The 17,761-nt window shown below is 36.6% G+C and overlaps 2 protein-coding genes and 1 long non-coding RNA gene across 5 annotated transcripts; 1 reads left to right on the plus strand and 2 right to left on the minus strand.

The window, feature by feature from the left end:
* Positions 1-6,966: 6,966 nt before the first annotated feature.
* On the minus strand, positions 6,967-9,384 carry LOC113330572. Of its 3 annotated transcripts, XR_003350338.1 has the most exons (4): positions 9,198-9,384; positions 8,087-8,217; positions 7,618-7,835; positions 6,967-7,533 (listed from the first exon to the last, which is right to left on the minus strand). It is a non-coding gene; the product is annotated as an uncharacterized LOC113330572 (long non-coding RNA). The 3 variants fall into 3 exon arrangements; XR_003350336.1 differs by having other exon boundaries at positions 7,618-8,217; XR_003350337.1 differs by having other exon boundaries at positions 7,618-8,921.
* A 484-nt stretch (positions 9,385-9,868) lies between these two features.
* LOC113330507 (nodulation receptor kinase-like) lies at positions 9,869-12,637 on the plus strand. Its single transcript, XM_026577310.1, has 3 exons — positions 9,869-9,972; positions 11,434-11,566; positions 12,205-12,637. The coding sequence occupies exons 1-3, from the start codon at positions 9,869-9,871 to the stop codon at positions 12,550-12,552; spliced, it is 585 nt and encodes a 194-aa protein (XP_026433095.1). The 3' UTR covers positions 12,553-12,637.
* Positions 12,638-12,837: 200 nt separating this feature from the next.
* On the minus strand, positions 12,838-15,201 carry LOC113330571 (pentatricopeptide repeat-containing protein At1g09900-like). The gene has a single exon (XM_026577377.1). It carries the CDS (start codon positions 14,875-14,877, stop codon positions 13,099-13,101), a length of 1,779 nt encoding a protein of 592 aa, XP_026433162.1. The 5' UTR covers positions 14,878-15,201; the 3' UTR covers positions 12,838-13,098.
* Between the last annotated feature and the right edge of the window lie 2,560 nt (positions 15,202-17,761).

Below are 17,761 nucleotides of genomic sequence, written 5' to 3' on the forward strand. Positions count from 1 at the left end.
AAAAAACCCATCATTACGTTCTTTTTGTTCCATAATTAGCTTTTTGTTCAATAAGGCCGTAGGGAAGTAGAAATCTATAAGGAAGCTTCAAGCAAGAAATTAAGGAGAAGAGTTAATTGTCAGGGTTCTTTGAGGTTTGATAGTTTATCATCAACAGTTGAAGCCGAAGAAGACGTTGTTTCTATTGAGCACTATGAGAGAGTCCAAGAGAGATGAATATTGGTTGCTTTGTTAGTCCGCTTTCCATCTGGCACAAGATCTTTCTAGCACTGGTTCAACTCATCACACGTAATTAGTCCAGCTGTGTATCAGATGTCCCTCTCATTTTTATCTCTCTCCTAATCTTATCCAACTGTAAAGCGGACGCATCTTACAATGTTTATCTAGCTGTGTAGCGAATATCTCTTTATCTAGCAGTGTTGCAGATGTGTCTCCCCTATTATTTGTTCAGCTTTAGAGCTGGCACCTTTATTTTCTCTGGCATTCTAGTTACTTGGAGATATGTTGAGAATCTGTATGTCCTCATAGCTCTTTGGATACTTGTGACCAATTAGAAGTCATGGTTTTGTGGGTACACCTCTGGTAAACCCTCCTGAGACTATATCTCGGTCACCAGAGCCACCTAGTGAGTTAGGATTTTATTTTTATTAGTTTTTCTCGAGGACTAGAAAATAATAGGTTTGGGGGTATATGATAGACACATTTTTGTGTCTGAATTGTCCTCAGTGTCTCTATTGCTAGTGCTTGATTTTGTACTTATTATGGTGTTTTTATGTTTGTGTAGGTGTTTTTAGAGAAATACACTTGTGTGGAAAAAGTTGCTCAAAAAGTGCTATTTGGACCCCTGGAGGACATTTGCTATACGGAACCCAGATTTGGCTAAGGGGCACCCAAGGTTATGCGTAGCCCAAATTCATCCTCAGCACCCATCTTCTTATTTTGAATTTGATTTTTGGCGGGAAAATGAAGAACAAAACTGTGTAATTTTCGATCGAAGTTTGAAGGAGTTCTGGGTAGATTAAAGGGATGAAATGTGTTGGGTAGTTGTGATATGTCCCAACAAAACTATCATGAGTGATTTGATCGACTAAATTTGGCTAGATAACTCGCGAGAAGAAAACATGGGAGTTTATTCTCGGAAGAGGTTATCACAGGATTTGCGCGAGTAGCAGAGGAGTTTGCACGTGTTTGGAAGACCCTGACAACTATTTGGAGTGTGAAGGAGTTAAATATGGCAATTTGGAAGCTTCAAAACGCGTGTAGAGATCAAAAATATGAATTATTTCCTAAACTGGCCGTGAAGAATAATGGAGAATTATATGAAGTTATTACGTGAGATTTTGCTGTCACTGGGTTATAAATAGGTGCTGGGATATCATAGAAGGTTGACAGAGAGTTTGGGAGATTACAGAGCTGTGAAAGTCGAGTTGCAGAAGAATCACCATTTCTACTACTGTGAAGAACACCAAGAACATAAGGCGCGCAACAACAGTCGTTTCTCAACAGTGGAAACGACACACAGGCGTGGGTCGAGAGCTATAAAATCAGCGACAGTACTGTTCTATCGTTCTTTTCAGTTTGTAACAAATATAACTGTTAGAAAACCCGGTTTAATAGTTTTTCTCCATTTCATCTTTATAAACACCCTTTGAGCAATAAAAATGAATTTTGAGTGTATTTCCAACATGATGATGAGCTAATTCTCCCATAACCAAGGCAATGAGGAAGCTATTCATGCATGAATAATGGGTAACTATTTCATTTTCTCTATTTTTTAATTATAATTCACTCAATCACTGCTTTTGCAGAGTTTTTAAATGTTTACATAATTTTCTTAATTACTTGTGATTCAATTTGATAGATTATACTTTGTTTAATCAATTGATAGTCTATGCTTGGAGAATACAATTAATATTTGAGAATATGTTTGATTATTTGTGAATTAAGAAATAAGAGACTTAAAAGATAATTAGAGTTTTGGATTATTTGCCATAATTTATTCATGTGTGATAGTGGAATCAATGTCTTGGTTATTCCTAATAATCTTGAATTAAGTTTTGTTTATTTTTAAATTTCATTAAATCTAAAATCTTTTGCTTTCACAAGTCTCAACGAACTTTTTACTACAACTCAATTGAAAATCACATCAAAATACTCCCATCATCCACTGAAAGATGGTCATTTTTAACCGTTTTTTCCCCATGATAAATGTTCCTCTTCATTTTTATATGTTATTTTTCTACATAAATCCTTATTAATAACCAATTTTGTTAAAATTTCTATAGTAAATATAAAGAATTTGGTAGTCATGTATATACTCATCGTATAGGTCTTTAAAAGAAATCAAACAATATAATATTTACAAATTCCCGGCTTTTAGTTTGTGAGATATGTCAATTCGAACTTATAATACAAAACGACATATGAGGAAAGAGTGCTAAAAATTATCTTTTCTCTTTCATGTATTCCTTATAAATCGTGCAAACTTGAAATACATCAAATTTTATGGGATGAGGGAGTAATTAATATAGCAATTAAAAACTAACGAATAAAAACATTCTCTCTTTTGTAACCGATAATAATTTACAATATAGCCAATTCCATACGTGATTTTGTCATGTGATTCTGTTTAAAGTTTTGATTTTGATTTGTAAAAAGTTTGGTGTTTACGGGTTTTGAATTTAAGTCACTGGTATCACTGTTCAATGACTTTATCATTGTATTACAACAACATGAATTGTGATTCTTTTAAGGACTTAATTAGGTTAAGTCGTGATCTAGAAGATATAAATAAAAGAATATAAGAACCTATAGTAAACCTAGTTTAATTGGGGGCCATAGATTTTAACTGGGGGCCTCCCACTAGAGGACAGAAAAGGTCACCTTACCCTTATTTGGATCACCCTTTATAATATTTTTTTTTATAAATGTCTAAAATACCCCTAAATAATTAGTGATAATCTTACTTAATTAGAGTTTAATTTTTTTTCTTCAATTTTTTGTTTGTATTCTTTTTCTTTTTTGGCCCAGATTTGTATGAAAAATCGTCATGGTATTGAAGTGTTTCAGTGAAGACTCTAAACAGTCGTTAATGTTTCGACTGTTTCAGTGATGACTATAAACAATTGTTATTTCCTATAAAAGAGTCGTTATCTTCTTCGAAGAGTCATTAGTAGCGGAAATTTACTACAATTTGGAATCGTCATATACATAATCAATTCCCTGACGACCCTTTGAAAGAGTTGTTTCATTTTTATTTTGTATATGACGACTCCAAACAGTCGTTATTGTTTTTGAAGTGTCGTGTTATTGATAGTCGTTATTCCCTAAAAAGAGTCGTTATCTTTGAAGAGTCATTAATGGTAGAAATTCGTTAAAGGGTCGTAATAGAATTGAATACGACCATGACGATCCTTAAAATCGTTATTGTCTTTGAAGGGTCGTTAATCTAGAGTTGTTATTTGGGGTGTAAATAAAATGTCAAAACCCCTAATTAAAATCCATGGCCCTCAATTAAACGAGGATATTAAACAGTTTTAACAGTTGGCTTTCGAGTCGGGGTCTACCAAAAGCAAACCAAGATTAAAACCATTCTTAGGTTTACTTTGGTAGGCGCCCAGAATCCAAGATTTAAGGCTCGACACGTCGGCTTGAATTAACGTCCAAGCACTATCGTGATCCAAGAAAGCGCCTAATGATTTGGCGCTGAAAGATTGGAGCCGTTAGATTTAAAAAAAGATAATAATAATCTGATGGCCGAGATTTAAAGCGTCAAACGGTTTGGCACAAAATACATAACTGCTAGATTTTAAATTTTAACATAATTTTTTTAAATTAAATAAATATTTAAAAGAATAAATATTGACAACCAAATAATAAAAGAATAATTATTTTTTTGTTGCTAGGTTGCCTACCAAAAGCTTTGTATGAATCTGAATTATTGACAAATAATAAAATATCTAAAAGATTTTTATTTTGAAAAAAATATTATTTATTTTTGTTTGTAACTTTAATTTAAAAATGAAAATTAATTCAGAATAACTCATGAACGTAACATACTGAATTGGATGGGAGTCTCGCTACAAGCCGAGCTCCAACACCCTTTTGAATAGCCACACATATTCTATGAAAAAAAATCTACCAGAACCACAATTCACATCATATTAGTTAAACAATTATTCATCCTCTTAAAAAAGATTATAGTGTCTTCACCAAGCTCACCTAAGGCCGAAAAATCCAGGATACCAAAATCATAACCATGAGACACACACTTATCCAGATATTTGCTCCGCTTGCGTTGAATCGCATGGGAAATGGCTTTCCCGGGTGTAAAAGACTTGACGCCACTACCTGTGAAAGGTGAAACACCAGTAACGTCTATGCATACATCTTGAACACTTTCCCAATTATAAACAAGAATATCAGTGGATCTCAAAGCAATATCTCCATCCAACAAGAAACCCAAAGAAATTTCTTTCATGGAAGGTACACCAGCCTTATAGATGTCAACAAAAACATCTTGGACTAGATCATGTCTTTATTTATGCCCCACATCACTGGCATAATGTAGTGCATGGTCAACGAAGATATCCATCTCCCTATTGCAACTAGAACATAAGCTACCATCCGCAAAAGCGATATACCAAGCCTATAATTGACCACAGCCCTGAAATGCCTCGGCCCAAGATTCTGATTAAGTCCACAAATGGGTAAAGCTAACAAATAATCTTGAGCATGTTTAACCCTGTTACAATTCCATAAGACTGCATCACGTTCGGACATATGAAAAGTGGTGGGAATCTGCTTCTTTATAGCCTCAAAGTAAGTAACTTCCAGGAAATGCATGGACTGCGGGGAAGTATCTTCAATACGGTAAGGAGTATACAAACCACACACCTGAATGAAGGATTGAAAAGAAAGCTGGTATGGGACATAGTTGACTTTAGGGGAGACAATATTCAGAATAAGTCGTTAGACAAAATGAGTTTGACTCTGCGAGGCCAAGTAACAATATTTGCTCGTATCTGACATGGTATAAATGCCAAGATCACCTTCTTTAATCGTAAGCGTATAAATCAGTTATTGCAAAGGTCCAAACCCTGCCCCATCCCCGGTAATCAGCTGCCACAAGTACAAGAACAAATGATCACCAAAAAGATATGTCTTGTTGTAAGGCTTGCGGATTGGTATCCTGGAAACGCTTGTGCAATTGTGTAACAGAGGAAACTCACTTTGTGAATCCTTAAGTTTTCTGATAGATGTAATCAACTGTATACTCTTGTTGACTCTGCTTAAAACCATGTCGCTACAAAACTGGAAATCCAAGCTAATAGGCCCACCAAGAAGCTTTATCCCTAAAGACGGTCTAATAATATTGCTAGGAAAAGTATCTTATACAAGACTTATGAGATCTTTAGTTGGCCAAAACAACTCAGGTTTTTTGATATTAAGATTAAGGCCCCCGTTGCCGTCTTCAGATTGGAATATGTAAGGCTTTAGATATTTTCAAAGTGTCACCAACTATGTGCCATCATCCAAGTACCAAGATTGTAAATCCAAACTACATTGAGAGATAATTTTTTTCACCAGAGTGTGCAATGTTAAAGCAAACAAAAATGGACCAAGCGGGTCACCTTGCATCACCCCTTGAGCAGACAGAAGAAACTCATTATAGTATAATCTAGCTGCCTGTGCTTAACAAAATTCCGCCCTCTTAGAAATAGTCGGACATTGCTGCTTAACTACCTTGATGAGTGTTGTTCTGTCAACCAAATTAAAGGCATTAAAAAATCCATAAGAAGCATAAAGGTGTCATTCCTAGTACCTTTCAACTCCAAAAGCCTGTCACAAAACGAAGGATATCTCACCACCGCAGGGGATGCCCACCCTGAATTGATAGTTACACAAGTAAGTCGTCATCTCCTTTCTACCGTAGAAGCAGCTAACTTGGAAACCAACCTTCTCCAAATTATACCCACGACTATAGGTCTAAGGCTCCCATCATGTTTCACGAGTGGCGTAAGTGGTACGCCAACAATAAATTCTCCAGAGCAAATGGACACTTCCCTGTTAGCCAAAGATTGACCTTCCCGGTTATGGACGACAACAAATCATTCGCGATTGCAACAACATCCCACTCATGGCATCGAGGAGATGTTGTGCGCGTAAATCATCCCTCCCACAAGAGGTTCCTTTGGGAAAACTCTTAAGGGCACCCAACAGAGCTCTAGAGTATACCGAAACAGCCTCGGTGCTGATAGCCTATATGCATGTATTGAAGGTGGAGAATCTTGCGGGTGTTTATTTTTGGTTAACTGGCAAAAAACTCTTAAGGGCACCCAACAGAGCTCTAGAGTATACCGAAACAGCCTCGGTGCTGATAGCCTATATGCATGTATTGAAGGTGGAGAATCTTGCGGGTGTTTATTTTTGGTTAACTGGCAAAATGCCTCAAAATGGACCACAGCGTTGTAAAAATGCCCGAGACGTTAGGGAAAAGATGAAAATGCCCCAATCCGTTATTGAAATGCCCCAGTCTGTTACTTTGTACGTTAGACATAGTTAAGTAGTCAAATATTGGCACGCATGTGCATCGTACGTGTGATAATTTACATTTATATCCTTCTGTCAAATGGGCTGACATGTACGTGTGTTATAACGGTAATCTTCTTCCCAACCTGGACTCTTATGACTTGTAAATTAGGAACATCCAAAGGCAAAAAACAGTATACTGGGCATAATGGCTACTAGCTCAAGCATGAAAATGGTAAGTTCAATTTCGGTAATTTCAAATTGACAAGCCATCTCCATACTTTTAAAAATGAAATGGGATAAATTAACAAATAAAACCACCACTGTCTCCATACTTTTTAAACCATAGATTTTTTTTGGAAGCATTTTAATGTATAAATAAAAAACTGCCAACATAAAGTGACTACTAGTATGTCTGCCATTACCTTTTACATATGTCTAGAAATGGGATAAATTAACAAATAAAATCACCACTGTCTTTTTAAACCATAGATGTATAAATAAAAGACTGCCAACATGAAGTGACTAGTATGTCTGCCATTACATATTGCATAGGTCTAGAAATGCTAAAAGAAAAAAGGAAACTGGAACCCGACATTTCTGATATTTAGAATTAGGCTTTCTAACCCTTTTTGATGATGGTTCGGTGATGTTAATGGTTTGGCTAGAAATATGGACTGTACCATTATAAGTCTGGTTAAAACAAGCAGTAGAAGAAGGTGCGGAAGAAGTAGATGGATGTGTTACCTTCCTTTTAGCACCAACATCAGCTGCAGTGGAAGAGGATGGTGCAGTTGTCTTACTCTTTTTCTGGGAACCAGCTGAAGAAGAAGTAGGTGTAGTAGCAGCTGCTTTTCCCTTTGACAATGGTGGTACATCAACAGATTTATTTGATGCAGATATTGGTGCAGACAAGGCCTTCCATTCTAACTCCTTTCTTCTTGGGGTCAACTGGAGTATTTTGTGCAGTACCTGCACACAGTGTAGTATTTACTGCAGTACCTGCACACATTATTGATGCAATCACTCATCATTGATTTATCGCATAACCACATTCAACTATTTAGGTGTAGTAAATTTACTCACTTGGACCAATCAGGATTCAATTTAAACAATGGAACCACACCATGTAAGCATTAGAACTGCCTCAACTGCGATTGTCGACATATACAAGATCATTCTTCTACCCGAACAACAAATACTTTGCTGGTAGCTTTGTTGGCAACCAGATACCTTTGCGCTCTTCAGAAGGATCACAATGGAAGTTACCTCTAAGATTTCACATCACCTGAATGAGATCTTTCCTAGCAGGAACAAGGTCACCAGATGATAAAATTAGTCATACCACTTACCCCACTAACACTAGTAGTATCGTAAACAAAACCCCATTCTGTTTGTGTAGGAATAATTGGAGTGAACCACAGTCTTACCAAATTGTCCTTATCTGGTTTCCCATTTTTCCAAAATGAAATACACACTGCCACTGATTCACACTTATCACATGCATTCCCATTCTCATCATTGAATAAAAACAGTTCAAGTGTAGAATCCATACCCTGTTCATTCACCAACCTGCTCTTTAGCATAGCCATGAAAGCTTCTCCACTGGTACCAGCTTTACAACCAAAACAATACAAGTTCCTAAACCGACCACCTATATCAGTTATCCAGAAATTCCTACCCTCACTACCCATTCCGAAACATTTAACAAAAACAAAACAAATTAATAATCATGATCAAAACTATAAATACAAAAATTAACAAAATAACAGCAATATAAAAATTTAATATACATCTCAGATACTATGCTTTGCCACAAATATAATAACTTAAGAAGGTATGTCATATTTATCTATGAATGCACTAGCATTCCACAAACCTGTACATAATAAGAACATTTTCAACAGCTATACAAATGCAGTCTGAGGGTCTCAACAAATAAAGCAGCTGAGACACCACTAAAAATGAAATTTGATTATGCACAAACAAAATAACAAACCAGAACACAAGTTCAAGTATGACCCAATTTTACAGATAATTGTCTAATGACGAAACCAACAAACAAGTGCAGCATTTTGGGTCATAATATACGAAAAAAAAAATACCCATTAGAGGAATTTACATGTTTTCCACAAGCATAAACACCCAAAGTTCGTTATGCTTCGATGCAAACAACGAACTAATAATCAACAGTTAGACTTCTGCAGGCATATGTCATTTAGCTACAAAACAAGGCCTAAACATTTTCACAAAGAAGAAAAGGGACACCCACTACCACCCACTCATTTAATGGCCTATAATCATAAAGAACAAAAGGGCTGTTTTACCTTATCATTTCTTTCTCCTAGCTATAATCATAAACTCTGTTGTCATTAGTCGTCCATGAGATGCTGTGACACCCACCACCACCCACTCATTAAATAGCGACCTAAACTAATGAATTTTCGGTGCCCAAAACTCAACCCCAAACACAAGATTTCTCAAACAGTTTCAAATTTCGGTGAAATTTACAATCATCATATAACCCTAATTTCAGAAATAAAAATACCCAACTTTTATAAACCCTAATTTCTGTAAACATAGATTCAGAAAACTAAATACTAAGTCACAATAACCATTAACATAGTCAAGATTATACTAACCATTAAGGATTTTAGATTACTAACCTGTTTCAGTATCCTTGAATCTTCTCGGTTCAGTTCTTCACGCCGTAAAAAAAATCATGGGATTTCAGATCTCGACCTAACTATTCGACCTGTCTCTCTCTCGACATGTCTCTCTCGATCTTCTCAGTTTACTTCAATTCTTCTCCCTCTCTCGATCTGTCTCTCTCTGGATTATTTTCCTTTTCAGGTTTTGAGTTTTTGTGGAGGAAACTCGACTCGATAAAGAGAAGATAAGATATTTGCCGACACGTACGGGTCCACACGTGCAAAAATATGTGACGTGTCCATTTTCTACCCAACCACGTGGCACAGGTGTTGCGTCATCAAAGGTTCAAATGTATTTATCACATATCCACGTGTAAGCATGTCATTCGCCCACATGTCAGACCTTCTAATCTGTCGCCGTTAATTTTCTTCGAGATCTATACTTTTTAAGATACTGACATGTGTCCCCAAATATAATCTCCAACCGTGAATTAGTAGCAAGGTTACTATTGACATTTCACTCAGGAGTTGACTAGTCAAAATGTCCCCATTTGACCAGAATCTCTTGAATAGGAAATCTAACGGATTGGGGCATTTTCATCTTTTCCCGAACGTCCGGGCATTTTCACAACGTTGTGGTCCATTTTGGGAAATTTTGCCACTTAACCCGTTTATTTTGTAAGTCCATGAGTGCATCATCATTGGCTCATTGCTGGGAGCAGTGTCATTGGAAGAATGACACGGATGGCTGCCGTATAATGCCCAAAGCTCAATTTTCTTCTGCAAGCATGTATATTAGCCGAGTCCCGACTCTTCTTAGTATGATGTTTATACCGCGGCTTAAGTACTGGTAGCTGTAACATACTGTTAAGAATGGAGATGCAACCATTAGGCTCCTTCCGTACAGACAAAGCGTAATTAATTGAAGATGTGCGTAGTTTTTTTCTGACACCTGACTTCTCTTTCCGAGGGCTCTTAGGAAAGTATAAATTAAGTGTGCAAATAGGCAGTAACAGTAGCTGAATACAAGAGGAAGTATCTCTGGGATTAACTAACACTTATCCAAACATGATTTTAGTGTTCTAGAGAAATTAAGCCTACAGGGAGGGGGATGCTCGCGATTGTGGTGAAATGTCTATGAAACACACTATTCAACAATTCAAGAGAACGAAAACAAGGAGTATCACCCTCTGTAACATTCTCAATAATGGTAAGTTCAAGGTGTTCAACTGCAGCAATAGATGGCCTGACAATGTCGAAAATGAGAAATAATTTGGCTGAAATTAAAAGTGCCAAACAGTTTGGCACAAAAAGTAAATCTTCCGGCGCCAAACCATTTGGCGCCACAAACTTAAATCAAGATTGCGTTCAAGCAGTTGCTTGAACGCAAAACGGAAGTTGGACTTTTCGCCACACTTTTGTCACAGTGGTTGAGTCTTGAATGTTAGTTGTCCATGACAATATGCCTAAGTAGTTAGACCAGTTCCTCTGGAATGAACAAACCATCAAGTTTGTTCATTATGCTCCCACTATAGACTCAACAAACATGAAAAATGGATGTTCAAACCAACAAATTTGTTGGTTTGTTCATTGAGTTGGATGATCATCAATGCCAGCGACTCTTCCTTCAACGCTAGCGACTCTTCTTTCAACGCCAAGTACAATTCACGATTCCCAAAACTTATTTTACTACTTTTTATCTTATTTTATCTCACTTTATCCTATTTCATCTCGCTTCATCCTATTTTATTTCACCTAAATATTATATTTTATATTTTATCTTTGTGCTATAAAACATTTTATATTAAAAAGAAATACAAGTTGGGCCCTGAAAAACCAGATTTATTGATTTTGCTCTAGTTTACCATAGTGGAAAATACACCATTATGACCCTTCAGTTTCTTTAAGAATGTACCATATTTTGCTGAGAAGTTAAATCCTACCCTAGTACGCCGCTTCTATTTATTTAAGAATATAGAGGACTGCACAATTGGTAAGTTGAAGAAGTAAACCACTTGACTGGTATTACTTCATTTCTTAAACATGGGATGACAAATGTCTCGTGAAAACATCATCCAATATGTTGTTTTAACTTGTTAGGATTAGACGGTCTTTTCTGTTTTTGACTGACCAAAACGTGGCATTTACTTTGGTATGCAACTTGTTGATATGATTCATCAGATAAAATTTTAATGAAAACCGAAACCTCTTCCAACCATGGTTTATACTATCTTGAATTTGTTCATCTCAGGTACTACTCGACCCAGCATTTATCTGCAAAAAGTGATGTCTTTAGCTTCGGTGTGGTGCTCCTGGAGATCATAACCGGTCGGGAGCCACTAAATATACACAGACCACGCAGTGAATGGAGCTTAGTTGAATGGGTATGGTCTTATATACTACTTAGCTTCTCTCCCTTGTTAAATCATAGCCTAGGTATTCAGTTCATGCTATCCTACACCAAAGGTCTGTATATTTGTGTTCATTAGTCATGTTTTCTCACTCTTCCTTGTGAAGTGTGTGTGTGTGGGTGGGGGGGAGGGAAGAAGTCAGCATCTGCATCCCCCACTGTTGCACCACCTGGAGGATCTAAATGGTTACTCAAAGGATGATTTAAAGCTCATCTTCCAAAAGATATTTGATCCCATCAAAAGTTATCTCAGATATTTAAAAGGTTTAAGACGAGCTGATTTTCTGCAAAGAATCTGCATGGTGATAACAATATTCTCACAAAATAAATCTGCACTGTGTAAACATGGTGAAGAATTAGGGGTGCAGCCAGATCCCTGACCATTAAATTTTCATGCTAAAATTAGAAACCTTTCCTAGTTAGAAAAACCAAAATGTCAGAGTTGAAAGAACCGTGTCATTGTCTGAATTGAAAGAACTGTCATTGGTGATTCAGAATGGTGCACTTGAAGCAATATATTTTTATTTTTTCTCATAAGCGGGGTGGCCTTAAATTCTGTTTTCTAGGTTTTGAGGTTTACCGTGATCTCAGTTATATATCTTCCATGCGCAGGCAAAACCATTAGTCCAGGAATCAAGAATAGAAGATTTGGTGGATCCAAGTATAAAAGCAGGGTATAATGCAGAAGCAATGTGGAGGGTGGTTGAAGTTGCAATAACTTGTCTTGAGCCCTTCTCTGCTTACCGACCATGCATGTCAGTTATCACACGTGAGCTAGAGGATGCCCTAATTATAGAGATTAATGCATCTGAATACATGAAGTCCATTGACAGCTTTGGGGGATCTCATCGATGGTCTTTTGCAGACAAGAAGATTGTCCTTCCTGCTCCCACTACTCCATCTACAACAGAACCATCCCCTATCATCTCACAAGCTTTGGCTCCTCCAGAGCCAAGGTAGTAGATAGGTTTAAAGTGAGCATACAAAGCTAATATTTGTGTAATACACTCAACTTCATTAACATGTAAACTCAGGCAGGTGGATCTCATTATGACTTGCAGAAATAGTAAATTACTGAGCTATACTGCCAGAGAAACTATATAAATCGTTTTTAAATCTACAGCTGAAACAAGTTTTGCTGCCGTTCTTTAATTTTGTAATTTATCATTTGTTCTAGGGAGCTGGGACTTCACCTTAGAGAACCCCCACATAAAGAAACCGTGTTAACAAGGTCAAAGTTGCACATGAAAGAAAAACAATATGTACATTTTTATTCAAAATCAGAATGATTCAATTAGAATTACACTCCTGAATCTTGACAGAAAATCGAGTACAAGTTCACAAAGTAGTTCATTCTATCAAAATTGATCCAGGACTTTCCTTGTCAGAACAGGGAAAAGGGGAGCTACCAAGTTACATACCAATACTTGTTCAACCAGGCAGTATAAAACAAAAGAACAAAGAAAAGTTATGCCATACATAAATATAAAGTTTACTTGGAAATCCCTACATTTTGACTGCAACATTCTGTGCAGAGCTTCTCTTAACAACACCTCTTCTGCACAACTCATTCAGTAGCTCCAAGGCTTCATTAGCATAACCTTCATAAGCAATACCTTCAATGAGAATAGTATAAGTAGCTTCAGTAGGTTTACATCCCTTAGATACCATATAAGCCAAAAAATCTATCGCTCGAACAGTCTGACGAGCCTTGCAAAGCCCTAACATTACAGAATTGTATGTGATTGCATTTGGTCGGATACCTATTCCTTCCAAATCATGAAATAACTTAATTGATTCATCTACCTTCCCTTCTCTGCTAAGCCCAGCCACTAGCGAAGAATACGTGATAATATCTGGTTGCAAACCTTTTGCCATCATCTCCTCCAGAAGCTCCAATGCACGTTCTGTATTTCCCATCTTTGACAGCCCATCAATAACTGTATTATACGTTATTAACACTGGGGCACAACCTTTACTACCTAGTTGGTTAAGTAACTCAACTGCAACGTCTACCTTCCCATCTTTGCACAAAGCCGTAAGCAGTGTATTATAAGTCACAATATCAGGATAACACCCTCTAGAAACCATTATATCCAAATACTCAATTGCTCGATCCATTTTCTTTTCTTTGCAGAACCCATGCAACAATGGATTATAACTTAGTGAATTTGGAGTGCAACCATGTTCTGGCATTTTGTCTAAGATATTGATGGCCCGACCTAATAAACCCTTCCTGCACAAGAAATTGATCAAAATATTGAAGGTAACAACACTAGGTGAACATCCTTTTCGCAGCATATCTGACAAAAGTTTTTCAGCATCCATCCACCTTCCAGTGCTACACATACTCCGAAGAATTATATTATGGGTGATGACATTAGGTTGACAACCATAGGAAGGCATGTTATTCAAGAACTTCATAGCTTCATCCAATCTTCCTTCCTTGCAAATCCCATTGATAAGAACATTATAAGTAACAACATCAGGTTTACAACCTTTACTCCTCATTTCATCAACGAGTTTCATAGCTTGTCCAACCCCACTCTCTCTACAAGTCGCTTCAATCAAAATCGTATATGTAATTACGTCAGGGTAACATTCCTTCTGCAGCTGAAGATCTAGCACTTCCATAGCTTGTCTCAACTTGCCACTATCACATAAACTTCTCAATATCGTATTATAAGTAACAACATCGGGAGGAACACTCATTCGATCCAAAACATTCAATGCGTTATCAATTTCACCCAATTTGCAGTACCCACTAATCAACACATTATAAGTTATAACATCTGGAATAGCCCCTGAATTCTCAAGAATTTCTAAAACCCTCGTAGCCTTCTTAGTTTTACCAACCCTACAGAACCCTCGAATCAAACTTGTACATGGGATTATATCAGGTATATCTCCATGAGAAACCATATTCTCAAGAAACACTAATCCTTCCTCTAATTCCCCATTTCTAACTAATCGACGAAGATGATTATTACTTTGAAAATCTTCATAACTATTCTTTGAATACATGGAATTCAAATGACCATTATCACTCAAATGAGTGTTACTTGGTGTTGGCAACTTCCCATTAGAACCATCCATTGCTAAAACAGGGTTAGGGTTTCTTCTGTACTTTCTATAAGGGTTATTAGATTTTCCCACATCACAATCAGAAGATAAAACACAAAAACAAGCATTATTAAACCCTAGAGAGCTAACCCTGAAGGTATCTTTATGGACACAGTTGTTAACTGATGAAAAGCCTAGTTTTATAGGTAAAACTGAGTCCATAGTTTTTCCTTTATTTCTAATTTGAAACAGAATTGAACACTTTGTTGTACTAAATTTTCTTAATTGCTGAGGAGAAACAAAATGAACTACAGGGGAGATAAGAGGAAAAGAGGGATATGTAAGAAAATGAATAAATGAAACCAAAATAGTCAATGGTTATAGAGAGTATAAGAGGGAGAGCTTACTCTGTAATGGTGAGGAGAGTTATGGAAGAATGGGCAGCCATGGAGGCTCTGTTTCTATGAGGAAGTGAGAGAGAAAGGGTTTAGAGAGGGGTTACCTCCGTTTCTTATCCAATACTGTGTGTTGCCCAAATTTCATGAAGGGGCTAGGGTCTAGGGATGCTGGCTGCCAGTGAATGTATCCGGTCGGGTTATTATTTTTTAATGGGCTGATCTAAATGGGGTAGAAATGGGCCGATATAGAGGGTGTTTGTTCCCAACCCTAGTTTCTGATTTTTTTGCTTGTAGAAATTAGAAGTTAGAGGATGTTATTTCTTACTTCTCAAGGCCTATTCCTAATTTAGGGGTGAGCATATGGCCCATAATCCGCGAATTTAATCGGGACCAACCGTATTTTTAACGATTGACGCACGGACTGTTCGTCAATGGGTTGGATGTGGATGAGATTTTTGAAATCCAATGGAATACAGATTGGGCCCGGATGCAACCTTGAAAATCCGTTGCACATCCATATCCGTTAGATTAAGGACATTTCTATAATTTTTAGAAAATACATAGATAATTTAGGAATTCTTAAAGTGTTTACTTGGAGTGTTGTCCATGAAACTTTTATATATATATATATATTTATATATATAATGTGTAAGTTTTATAAGAAGTCATCTATATTCGTTTTATTTCTTCAAATCAACTCCATTGGATTATCTATACCCAATCCGCTCATCCGTGCATCCGTTGGATGTTGGATTGGATGCGGATGCCAAATTTAAAATCCGTAATGGATTGCATTGGATGCTTATGAGGTAAAATCCGGCCTATACCGGCCCATGCTCACCCCTAATTCCTATGCGCATGGGTAAAAAAACTTGCTTGATATACCAGGTAACATGACAAACGAGTAGTGCCACTATGGGAAAACCACTGAGAGACAGAGTTTCTAGTGAACGAAATTCATTAAATCGTTGGCGATAATGTGAATATAGATGGCGTAGTAGATTCCACCACTCGATTTGCATCTTATCGCTCGTTTGACACTATATCGCTCAACGACTGTTTCCCCCCCATTTTTCTATATATGCGCCCATATATTTCTTCAAATCACTCACACCTACTTCTACGTATATTTTACCAATTTTTGTATTTGTATCCGCAATTTAAAATCATTAATGAAGAGATCCAATGAAGAGAGGAATGTTATTATGAATCGGTTTAGTTTACAAGAAGAAATGCATCAGAAGAGGTTGCAAGAACTTGACGACAGGAAGTTGAAGATAATAAACTAATCGACACTCTGATGCTCATACATTCGGGCTAAATACCTAGAGTTCCAGAGCCAAAAGAAGTATTCTCAAGAATATATATGTATCGAGGGAGGGAATTTTACCATCAGAAACTAATGCACGATTATTTTCTTCCCAATTGTGTGTACTCTGATCAAAATTTTCAAGGTCGATTCTACATGCCTTGAAGATTTTTGTCGAGTGGAACCTCAATTTAATTATCAGTTTGATGCACTGAATATTAGAGGTCATAGTCCTGAACAAAAGTTACTTCGGCTTTAAGGATTCTAGGTTATGACAGACCATCGGATGTGAACGATGAGTACCTTCGTATAGGTAAAAAAACTTCATTCACTTGCATTTTATTGTTTTGTGAAGTAATGATTAATCATTTTGGTCCAACATATTTACGAAAACCAACCGAGAAAGATGTTAGACAAATATTGAGGGAGAATAAGGAATGGAGATTCCCAGGAATGCTAGGTAGTCTTGATTGTATGCATTGGGCATGGAAAGGATGCCCTGTTTATTGGACCGGTCAATATAAGGGTCATTATCCAAATCCAATTGTTATCCTTGAAGTTGCTGCTTCTTATGATTGTTGGATATGACACGCTTTTTTTGTTCTTCTTATGATTTAGCCACAAAGAGGCGTGCCTGCAAGAAATTATGCTCAAATGACTAGTTACATTCAGAACCAGAACTTGTATGACAATTTAAGAGAAGATTAGAAAGTGAATCTTTGGGCAGAGTATGGAAGAGCGGTGGACGTAATTATGAAGTTATGTATTATAGTTTAATCATTAAGTTATGTATTTTGGTTTAATTATTAAGTTATGTATTTTAGTCCTGAGATTAAGTTGATTAGTTTAAGTTAATGAGCGAAACTTGTTTAATTAGATTGCAACAACATTTCAAATTAATCAACTTTTCATTTCAAACTAATATTAAGTAGAATGAAATAACAACATATCAAATTAAAATTCAACACTTCAAATTAGAACTTAAATTAATACATCAATTATCAAGAGGTTCTACTACATCGAACTCATCCTCATCATCATCACCACCAAGTTGGTTGTTATTAAATCCATCTTGTTATTCAATCTGTGCTTGAATCCTGTCAAATTCGATTTTCCACAAATGTTTTTGCCGGGGGTTCATAATTGAAGTGTCAGCTTGAAGAATATTATGCTTGTCATAGTCATTCACAAATTTTTCTTTAGATAGGCGACTTTTCTTACTCTCACTGTTTTGAAATTTTCTATCAACTGCTCTTTGCTTATCGACGGTCTTCTAATGTTCCATAAACTTCGCCATGTTAAATCCATCGGAACTTCCTTCTTCATGAACTAATTTTCTAGCCAGTCTTTCATTATTCCTCCCTAGAAATTTTCTCTTACCATCATCATTTTTGAGAAC

The sequence above is a fragment of the Papaver somniferum genome, unplaced genomic scaffold (genome assembly GCF_003573695.1).
Source record: "Papaver somniferum cultivar HN1 unplaced genomic scaffold, ASM357369v1 unplaced-scaffold_118, whole genome shotgun sequence".
In the NCBI taxonomy this organism is placed as follows: Eukaryota; Viridiplantae; Streptophyta; class Magnoliopsida; order Ranunculales; family Papaveraceae; genus Papaver; species Papaver somniferum.

Bases quoted from the DNA above. Each gene is read 5' to 3' on its own strand.
- LOC113330507 (XM_026577310.1), top strand. From the start codon at position 9,869: ATGAGTGCATCATCATTGGCTCATTGCTGGGAGCAGTGTCATTGGAAG. The intron at 9,973-11,433 runs GTATATTAGCCG...TGTTCATCTCAG, and splicing joins CAATTTTCTTCTGCAAGCAT to GTACTACTCGACCCAGCATT. The intron at 11,567-12,204 runs GTATGGTCTTAT...TTCCATGCGCAG, and splicing joins AATGGAGCTTAGTTGAATGG to GCAAAACCATTAGTCCAGGA.
- LOC113330571 (XM_026577377.1), bottom strand. From the start codon at position 14,877: ATGGACTCAGTTTTACCTATAAAACTAGGCTTTTCATCAGTTAACAAC.